The 10667-nt window shown below is 42.8% G+C and overlaps 1 protein-coding gene across 2 annotated transcripts; it reads right to left on the bottom strand.

The window, feature by feature from the left end:
* Positions 1 to 275: 275 nt before the first annotated feature.
* pitx1 (paired-like homeodomain 1) lies at positions 276 to 10430 on the bottom strand. Of its 2 annotated transcripts, XM_076262418.1 has the most exons (5): positions 10348 to 10430; positions 8585 to 8639; positions 4281 to 4418; positions 3071 to 3273; positions 276 to 1540 (listed from the first exon to the last, which is right to left on the bottom strand). In XM_076262418.1, the coding sequence occupies exons 2-5, from the start codon at positions 8628 to 8630 to the stop codon at positions 992 to 994; spliced, it is 936 nt and encodes a 311-aa protein (XP_076118533.1). In that variant the 5' UTR covers positions 8631 to 8639; positions 10348 to 10430; the 3' UTR covers positions 276 to 991. The 2 variants fall into 2 exon arrangements, with proteins under 2 accessions (XP_076118533.1, XP_076118534.1); XM_076262419.1 differs by lacking the exon at positions 4281 to 4418.
* Positions 10431 to 10667: the final 237 nt, after the last annotated feature.

Raw genomic sequence — 10667 nt, 5'->3', positions numbered from 1 at the left:
TGCCGTGAAATGGTTCCTGTGTAAAAGTGCCTGCACTCAGCATATCTCATGATCTACAGTACAAATCTAACATTTGTATTGATGATTGCAGTTTGAATCTAAATGGTCTGAGAATATGGCTACTTTTCATTTTTCATATTTTATAAATAAGCGCAATTAGATAAAAGACGAGTTCCCACACTGCAGGATCTTAATAGGTCTTTCTTTTATAGCCAACCTCAACTAGCCTATTACTTTGAAGAAATATAAACATGGAAAATAAACTTGAACGCCTTCTGTCGTACTTTATTCAAACACATTACCATAAACACTTGAGTATGTTTCAATCACCTTTAGTTACAGTATAAAGGACGTGCTTGGTTCTGGTTTTACACATATTATAATGTCAATTTACAAAAGACTGCACTCAAGATAAGCATGCAATTTATCTACGGAAGCAAATAAACAACAACTGCAATGACAAGTACAACAGCATCGTGAACAATAACATCACCGACACAGAAAAAATCCAGAAGACCAAGCAGGTAAAAATATTGTGAACCATAGGCCTACCGTTTGCCTACAGAACAACTGCCATTTACGCAGAACTGTTGTACCCTTTTTAGGTCAGGACAACACATGAGCAATTTACACAGGCTTCATCTACCGTCGCTCCAACTCCGAAAAAAAAGTAAATATCCTATTCGACAATTTGTTTCCAACAAAAAAGATTTAAATACGATATTTTTTTTATCTTCAACTTGAGCAACAAATGCTCAGAAGTTCTTTTGTTTAATATAGTATTTACAAAGTTGCAATGTAACACGTCTTCACTTTGAAATCCAAAGTATGGATATTTAAATTGCTGTGCAAGTTCATTTGGTAAACACATACAACCCGCATAATCCATCTGAAAGAAAAGAAACGACTGCATCCAGTTTAGTTGTCTTTTCGCCCAATGCGCAGGTGCTGGTCTCCGAGGTTATTTTTTTTTTTAGCGACGTTTAATTTGTCAGCTGTTATATTGACACGCGTTGAGGCTCGACCCTGGACTCTGCAGTCCACTGTATCCAAACGTTGGGTGTTGTTTGGACTTAAGTCTCAGGGTTGCGAGACTGGAGTTGCACGTTTCTCTGTAGACACTGTACGGGGAGGCCTGCGGGCCATACGGACAGGTGGATGACGTCATGGCCGAATTGATGGAGGAGCCCCCGATGCCGTTAAGGTTGCTGATGTTGTTGAGTCCGGCCGCGGACATGCCAGGCACACCCGAGTGTCCCATACTGGAGGCCATAGTCATGGACGAGATGGAGTTGGGGGCGGAGAACATGGACTGAGAGGTAAGCGGACTCATGGAGTTGAAGAAGGTGAAGTTCTTGGTGGCGAGCGGCGCTGGCGCCAGGCCTTTGTTCGTCCAGTTATTGTAGGTGTAGGCCGGGTACATGTCATCATACGGCTGCATGAGGCCGCTGAACTGCGGCAGGTAGCTGTTCTTACACAAGTCCATCTGCTGGTTCCGCTCCCGCTTTCGCCACTTAGCCCTGCGATTTTTGAACCACACCTGGAAAAAGGAAATTCATGATTTAGGCTACTATTGTTATCATTATCGTCACTTACTATTATTACTATTATTGTTGTTATGTTATTATTGGTATTGCTACCATTATTATTATTATTGTTGTTGTTGTTATTATTATTATTATTATTATTATTATTATTATTATTAGAATATCTTGCTGTTTTATCTGAACGATATTGAATCATCTTGTCAGTAGACCTGCTGGTTTACTAATAATGCAAAAGTGCATTTAATGCAAAAGTGCCTCTATAGTGTAAATGACATCGGTATAGGTTAATTGAATAGGCTACTCTATTGTAGGTTCTTGTAGGTGTGGATGTAGAGAGAGCGTTTGGCGCAGTTGGGGTCGGTCAGTGTAAAGAAACCCTTATTAAGGATACCGTGACATTTTATTATTGCTACTGAGTTATTTTAGACAACGCGTGAAGTCTATTTATAGGTTCGTGGAGTACATGGCTGCTTTGACGAATTGTCCACAATGACTTTAGGGATATGACGCCATATGCTTTGAACAGGGTCGGCTATATTTAGCAACCTTCTTCTCCCCACTCGGTGTGCGCATGCCTGTCCGTTATTTAATGCACACTCCCGTGCTGTGTCCGTGCACGAGAGCGAAAGGAGATAACGTTAAGTGGAGAGTGTGATAATCACCGAATCCATCACTTAACATTCACTGACTTCTGCTGCGTGATGATATGCCAACGGAGATGTAGGCTAGTCCGTTACCTATTAATTTCTCTATTTCCTAATCGGTCTAATTTTACTTAAACTCAAACTATCGATCGAAGACCTCCTACAACAATATCTACAGCCTTTTTTGAGAGTCTGACCATTAGCCGTGTCATTTTATCTCTTAGGCTAATGGTGATAAGCCAAGATAAAATGAACTTAAAAATTATTTGTTGCCAAGATTAGTTGGCTGAACAATTTAAGGAAATTATTTTAAAAAGAGGAGCATAGATCTACGAAAATAATGCATTTGCGTACCTAAATATTATTTGTGGGCTTTTTAGAAATTAATTAAAACAGCGTATAGAGGACCTTGCAGCCTAATAATCTCTATCTTCTTTTTCAAAGAAACAAATAATTTCTGGACATTCATATTGTTGAATGTTTGTGATATGTGATTATCTTGCTTGATGTGGAATAATGTATTAATTTATCTGTGAATTTTATTCCATAAGAAATATTTTTACAAGTAGGCCTAGGCCTACTCACGAATTTTAAAGCAACTGTTATTACAAAATATTTAATTGTAAAAATACAGGTATTAAATGCAAATAATACATATCTAAAACAGTCACCCAACTGGATTTTTCCGTATGAAAATATTCCGAATAGATAAAAAAAAACAGCACTGTTTTACGCCTTCAGCGCTTATAACCAAGTCTATCCCTACCATCCATAATTAGCGCAGAAACATATTTGGATTTTTCAAAATTCCGGACTACCGAAATAATCAATTTCATGAAACAATTTCAAACAGAGAAATGAACAATGTCTCAGTCTTACTCGCACTCGTGCCTCCGTGAGGTTTGTCCACACTGCGATCTCCTCCCGCGTACTCATGTCCGGGTAGCGGTTCCGCTGGAAGGTGGCCTCGAGCTCCTGCAGCTGCTGGCTCGTGAAGTGCGTCCGCTGCCGCCTCTGCTTTTTCTTCTTCGGGTCGTCCGCCTGTCCGTCATCGCTGCGGTGCTCTACGTTCCGCTCCTTTTCTGTAAGAATCAGCGAGAGGAGACTATTTTTACCGAACACTTATTTGCATTTTAGAACCGACAGACACAGAGGCCTAAAAACACACCAGCATATGCATGTGTTGGCTTAGCAAATGGTCCGCGAACAGTTCGAGGTTTTTGACAGGCCTTTTGGTGATTTTGTTCTAGCTTGGCAACAGCGAGAGCCCTGGGGTGTGTACCAGGCCCTAAATCTGATACCTTAAGTAGCCCAAAGGCCACATCTGGGCCTCTTCACGTTCTGGGAAGAGGCGAAATACATCGTTGAGCTGACATGCAGGTTTTAAAGGTGCTTCTGGACTGTGTATCTGCTAGGCTGTAACTGTGAGCCAGCCTAGTCTATAGCTTTCATCTAAGCGCTGCCAGCCCCGCTGATAACTCTACAAAAGCGCAGCTGTCGATGAAACGGCACAACAAAAAACATTGTAAATTAGGACATTGAAGTTAGCTCCGTGAGAGAGTGTGTGTGTGTGTGTGTGTGTGTGCGCGCGCGCGCGCGCTCATGTAACATTTGGAGCACATTAAATAGCTTAGCCCTCATCACAAACATATGTAGGCCTCTGCCTACCCTGGAGTTTCATGAAATGATCTCATAAAACAACCTATCCTTAATCGTCAAGGAAATGCACATAAGATACCTACTTGCAAATATTGAACATAAGTACATAAAAAGTGAACCTGTGACAACGTTAGCTTTGTTTTACAAAGCGTCCATTGTAACATTGACTACTAGATAAAATAAGTATGTCTTGAAAATAACCTTTTTGGAGCTATTCCACATCAGGACAAAAACACAGCCGTAGTGCTCGCCTGATTACTGTTACAAGTTTGAACACAGATAACCAGCTCTGGTACGGCGGTGTAAGCAGGCCGAGGCGTGTAGCCGGATTAAGGTGCATAAGTGACAGGGAGGTTCCTGTCAGTGAGAGAGAGAGAGAGAGAGAGAGAGAGAGAGAGAGAGAGACGCTGGAATAGCCGAATGTGTGTACCTGCGATCTCTGCATCCGATGATTCGCAGCTCGAATTCTCTAACGCTTCCCGCGTGCTGGTCGTTCTCGGCAAGTGAAATGTAGAGGCCATGTCGCGCGGTCTCACTGGCTTGGCAATTCGATCCAAATTCATTCCACCTTGGAAAAAAATGATTAAAGCGTTAAACTATTTCATCCCTCAGTCTTTGCCAGTCTCTTCGAGTCTAGTCTACAATCCACTCGACAGCTGCCTCCATCGCGCGATAAATAAAAAAAAACAACAGTGGTGTCCCAGGTAGGCTGGTCGCCACGAGCCGAAGAGAAAAAAGGACAGGAGCAAGCGCTTTCGATTTCCCGTTGGAGTGTCTGTGGATGGAGGCCGCTAGCGCAGCTGAGCCGAGCTCGAGGTTCCTCCCCTGCTCTCCTCCCCGTCTCACGCGGGTCCCTCCCACCGCACACGGGTGCCATCCCCGGACCCCGAAGCCCGTGGGGGGAGCACGTAAGACTAGCGCGCTTCAGGCAAGATTGAAAAGCTGGCAAGAAAAAAGGGGCCCCTTTCCTCCAGCCTGTGTGAGCTTGAGAAGAGCAGTCGGTGGCTCTTATAAGCACAACGCAAAGGCTGCCTCTTCAATACTGGCTCAACAAAGTCAACATAACCCAGGCCCACGGTTGAGTTTCAAAAGAACTACAAAAGCCAACGAGAAGAGGGACAAAAACAACACCAGATGTGCATTCTCTGGACATGCATTGTGGTTACGCGTATTTAATTAATGCATACAAATATAACGTTAGCAAAGAACTAATTTTTATGAAACACCATAAGGCGCAGTCCTTTTCCAATCACTGTATGGAAGGGTACTAAGACATGTCACCATATTACATCACACACATGCAACAATCCCTCTTTAATCTTCATAATATTTATCTTAAACGGCCTTACAAGATCCATAACTGACAATCAAACCTTACCGTAGCCTATCATACATCACCATTTCTAATAGGCTTTTTTTTTATCGCATTCAATAACAACAAATATAATATACTACCACTACTACCACTACCACTACTACTACTACTACTACTACTACTACTAATAATAATAATAATAATAATAATAATAATTCAAATTGTAATGACATAGAATTTTTAATTACTAATTACTTTTAATGAATTAGTTTTATTACTGACATATTAGCAATGTTATAACTTCTACCTAGTTAGTCTACTTTGCCTTACATCAACATGACGAGTATTGTTGGTTTTCGATTAACATAATATTTTCTTTATCCCGGTCGTGGCCTCCACCTTAGCCACATGAGGTGTAGCGGCGCCTGCTGGTGAGTGCACCACGGAAGGTTCCTCCCCAGAGGAACTACTGATTCCGGATCACAGACACAAACCCAACGGAATTATTGAATTTGCAGTCTTTCTTGTTGTATCGATCGTATTTGTTGATGTCAGTAGCGATGTAGGCTATTGGATTTGTCAACAGGTAGCCTATTATTTGACCTAGGCCTAATTACATTTAAGAGAAAATCGAACACGCTTCCATATCTACACAGACCTGTATTTTATTTGCTTTTTTTGGATGTCACAATTTGCTGGTTTGGTTTGCAAGAGAAATACATGAAAATATTCACACTGCCCCTTTCTCCCTGCTTCATAACCCGCTGTGGGCCGTTGCATAGGCGAATCCATTATTATGTGTGGGACATTCGATCGAGTAGAAAAAGCCTATTCTGAAATGTAACCGCGACGCAACTGTTGAGGGTGTCATGGAATAAACTCGATGACACCAGAGAGCACCTCATCCCCGAGTCGCAGGCTCCTCGGCCTCAGCTGATAATGATGTTACATGAGCCGCTTATGTCGTCGGCGATATTAATCACGCGCTATGTGGAGCAGCGTTCGCGCTCTTTCATAAAAACACAGGAGAAGGGTGTTCAGGTGAGACGGGGCCGTCAGCTTTCGCTGTCAGCGGCGCCAGATCAGCGCTCATCGGCTCGGTTGTGACAGCGGCGTTTGACATAAGAGCCCGTCTGGCGAGAAGCCTTCCTCTAGGGGCTGTTTTAAGGGCGTTTGTGCGCCCTCTTGACTATCACTTAGTTCCCATTCATTTGTTTCGGATGCCTTCCCAGTGTAATGCAATATTATTTCGGAGTCTCTTCTCCAACACAATGGGGAGGACGCACGCAATTCTCACATATTCCGTCATGCCATCTAACACTGGGATTATTTGCCTTGGAAAATGAATTAACTCTGAACGTCTGGGAAGCAGAGTTGTCGTTGAAAAACGTATAGGGCCTTAAAACCACGCATTGAGCAGAGAAAAGCATCTAGTGTAAGTTAAGCGTAGCCTGAGCCTGCAGCCTGTAGAACGGCTATTCAGCTTCACATGCAGTGGAGTGCGTGCAGGGCTATTTTTTTTTTTTAAGAAAAGGTGATTGATTTAATCAAAGCAATATTCCACTCAATATTTGCAATCGACTCATCTTAAGGTTTTTGCTTTTTGTTTGCTAATTTGGAAGATATGAACTACTTAAAATAATCAGCTGGTCTTGGCGCTGGAACAAGACATTAGCGTTCCTGCTGAAGGGTTTAATTTTGATACTTTGTAGCAGCACATTCCAATAAACCAGTGCACAGAAAGCCACGGAGCGGTGTTGCCATGAGACAGACTAATAGCTTAAACCATGATCCCCCTACTCGGCCAACACATGGTTTTGACTCTTTAAAGCATATAGCCCAGCAAGAGCAGAGTGAGAGCAGCTCTTCTCCAAAACCTCAAGCTGTGACACGGCTTTGGCCTCTTCCGGAAAGGGACGCAGTGCGGCGTCAGTGGCGCGCTCATTAGGGAATAGGACTGCGTGCGCGGAACTCGCCAATCAGTGACGCAACCAGATGTGTACAAACTTGTTAGACCAAAATGACTCTGCAAATAATGGCCTTTCGGACTTAATTAAGTGACCACGACTAGGCTACTGGAAGTTCAGGTTCATTCTGAAAGAACAACTTCAAAGGTGCGTCACAGCGAGCAGTCGGGCCAGTAGAGCGAGCGCGCCTTACTGGACACCCTACACTTAAGGGTCTACTGGCCCTGACCACATGGCGGCGGAGGACGGACAGATCCCGGAGACATTGTTAACATATTTTTTTTTTCGCTGAAGAGGAGGCGCGAGGGAGGAACGGCTAGAAAATATTGATCACAGAGAGAGCGTGAATCAAAATAAACGACGCACGCGCGTCGCCGACTTCAAACCATATACCGAACAGCGAAGAAGTAGAATGACCTTAAGCTTGGCGGTTCACATGGGTTTTATTTGACAATCTAATCAAACCCTTCTAACTAGCAAAACAAACAACAGAACAGCCGCGCCCCGGAGCCCGGTTCTGGACGGGGGCCGACGTGACTGCTGCTTCTCATTGGAGCGGCTCGGATATGCTTAGATGATGTGCAGGCTCTGCCGCAAACAGTATCAGATATTTACATGTGCACAATGCACCTATAACTAGACAACAGAAAGCCTAAACGCAGGGGTTGTCTTGTCTCTAGGGGAATTTACATGCGTGTCTGGTTGGCCGTGTTTTCGGTAGTCACTTTGTCCCTCTACACTTTGCAAAGATAATTGGACGCAGCTTTGTTTGGAACAACAATGTAGTGTATTACTTTTACTTGTGTTTTCATTTCAGATATTGTATTGAATTAAATTAGCATTGTCAGGCAAATATTCCCTGTTAACAATATTCATATAGTCACAGTGAATAGCTACAGACGTAGAGTAATTGTTTTTAGGTAACCCAGGTTTGATTAAGGTGATATTTTGTTTATTTTCTCTGACTTTCAATTAGGTTTTAACGCATATCAGCATTCCGAGCAGGCCATTTCGAATATTCACTTGTATACATTGAGGCTTAATACATTTTCAATAATTCATATTAGTCAAGACACAACTGACAATTATAATCTAACACTCATCGCTATTCCCGTCCCACATCAATCTTGCTTTGGGTCTTGAACTGACACTATTTACATATTAAAGCAGCTAGGCTGTCATTTCGTGATTTAATGGCAAGGCTCTGGGAAAAGAAGAAGCAACGATGAGAGCCTGCGAGGCTGACACGGAGGAGCGATCTGACAGCACAAACACAGGCTACAGCTTGCTTTTAAGAAGCAATTATGGGATAGAAACTGCGGAATCGGTGGGAAGCGGGATCATCCGCTGTAACAGTCTAGCCCACTGACCGCTGAGGGATTCAACAATAACATTACAGGTGTGTGTGTGTGTGTTAGAGAGAGAGAGAGAGAGAGAGAGAGAGGGATTTACCTTGATCGCCGCAAGAGATTACATTCTTGGACAAATTAAGTTCCATTCCAAATACCTGTGGAAAGAGGGGGAAACAAACAACAAAACACGTTTATTTTTTTTCTTTAACAAATGGCAAATAAACAACAGCATACAAACTACTAATAGGCATACATTCCCACATAGCAAATAATTACAAATTAATTTAGAGTAGGCTTTTTTAATTAATGGGAAGATTTTTCTAATTGAATGTAAAGGGCTCAAACGTAGTTAGCCTAGTGGTTTTCATGCAGATAAAAGTCTTGATTTTTACATGCATTTTAATTCCCACATAGGCCTTATAGGTGAACATAGCATATAGTAATAGTAAATAAATACATACTATATAACAGTAAATCCCTCCTCCATTAGATATAAACATGTAAGCTAGCCATCTTTATATTTTACATAATAGGAGTTTGGGTACATATCAAGCTTTTAGTTGTACTTGAACTACTGTGTGTGTGTGTGTGTGTGTGTGTGTGTGTGTGTGTGTGTGTGTGTGTGTGTGTGTGTGTGTGTGTGTGTGTGTGTGTGTGTGTGTGTGTGTGTGTGTGGTTGTGTGTGTGTGATAGACATGAATGATCAGTGTGCATAAGGTGATCTTAGTGTGATGGATTCCCATCGTCTCTTTCTCTCTCATCTGCTGAGGACCCTTCATAAATCATGAGGGGCAGTGGGCTACCCCGTACCCTTTAGCCGCCTCTAACCCACAAATACGCAAACACACACTAGCACCGAGGACGTGGGCCTACACGTTATTTACACACTTTCTTCGTGTCTAGAACTGCTTTGCCTTTCAGATCAAGTGGATCAAAAAATATCCCGTTTCCTATTTCTGTCCGGGTTATGACCAGACATGCATCGGTGAGCACATATGGTCTGACCCCTCTTTATTGAATACATCTTAAGTAGACTATGAAATAATAATAATAATAAAAAATCAATCACACCAGACTGTACTGTGTTACTGGTACTGTTCACGCAATACATGTTTTATATGTGCAGTTAATTGAGTACATCTTTTGTTATTCCGCTTTGGTATTATAGCCCGTTTCCGACACCAGTAAAATTATAAAGCGCTTGTGATTGTTGGACTTGCACTGTAAAGAGGGTATCCTGATCTGGTATTTCTCTTCGTGTTAAACTTAGACGAAAATAACCGTTGATAGCAAATGACTCATCCATCGACTACCTGACGTATTATTCTTTGTTTTCTGTGTTTAGTTTTTAAACTTCGTGTTTGACTAGACCGCGGAGACAGGCCCTGTGCTGTCTTGCGTTTGCCTCGCCCTGCTTTGACAAAGCGCGCACCGAGCTTCTTTCAAGAGAGCTGCCGTGACGGACAGCATTGAACACAAATGTCAACACGGGTGGTATAGTGACTCATCTGCTAAAGGACCGGAGTTTCCTCGTACTCTCTCTCTCTCCCTCTCTCTGTGTGTGTGTGTGTGTGTGTGTGTGTGTGTGTGTGTGTGTGCGCGTCCGCACTCGCTTGTATAGTGCGTCTTAGCTAACAATTGGTTACTTAAGTAAAATTAACAGTCCACCGCTTTTTCCACTCACCGGGTATAAGCTACTGTATTTTATAGGCTATAGACACATCCGGCTGCGCTACTAGATCAACATAAAACTACAAACATGACGCTTTCTGTTGCATACCGGCATAAACGATGTCTGGTCGTTTAAAAGGCTATGGCTTATTGCATATTCCACACTCCGACAATGAATACACGCTCACTCACTGGCTGGGTCGGAACTAGGTGATGTCTCCTTTTTTCCTCTCAAAATTTCTCCATGCAGGTGAAAAATAAATCCACGTACGCGCGGGAGTCCAAAATCTATGCTCTGACGGCCTCTCTGTCTCGCGCTCGGTTTTCTCCGGGCGTTTTCTCTCGCGCTTGAATGACGTCATGGCTGCGAGCTCCATGGTGGGAACTCGATCCAGGATGCGAAGGGGGAATCAGCGCTGGCGAAATAATTGGTCTTCCAGAGCTTTAAGAACTTATAAATAAATAGAGTTGTAGAGAATGGCATCTTCCATAAGGTCAGCTCAACTCAAATT

The sequence above is a fragment of the Alosa pseudoharengus genome, unplaced genomic scaffold, assembly GCF_046254945.1.
Source record: "Alosa pseudoharengus isolate Yale_2024_CS ecotype anadromous, Long Island Sound unplaced genomic scaffold, YU_APseudo_1.1 YU_APseudo_1.1_scf_28, whole genome shotgun sequence".
Taxonomy (NCBI): Eukaryota; Metazoa; Chordata; class Actinopteri; order Clupeiformes; family Clupeidae; genus Alosa; species Alosa pseudoharengus.
Note: the sequence above shows the minus strand (reverse complement) of the source record. Positions and strands in the feature narration are given on the sequence as shown.

Bases quoted from the DNA above. Each gene is read 5' to 3' on its own strand.
- pitx1 (XM_076262418.1), bottom strand. From the start codon at position 8,630: ATGGAACTTAATTTGTCCAAGAATGTAATCTCTTGCGGCGATCAAG. The intron at 4,419-8,584 runs GTAAATCCCTCT...TTTTTTTCCAAG, and splicing joins AATCTCTTGCGGCGATCAAG to GTGGAATGAATTTGGATCGA. The intron at 3,274-4,280 runs GTACACACATTC...TGATTCTTACAG, and splicing joins ATCGGATGCAGAGATCGCAG to AAAAGGAGCGGAACGTAGAG.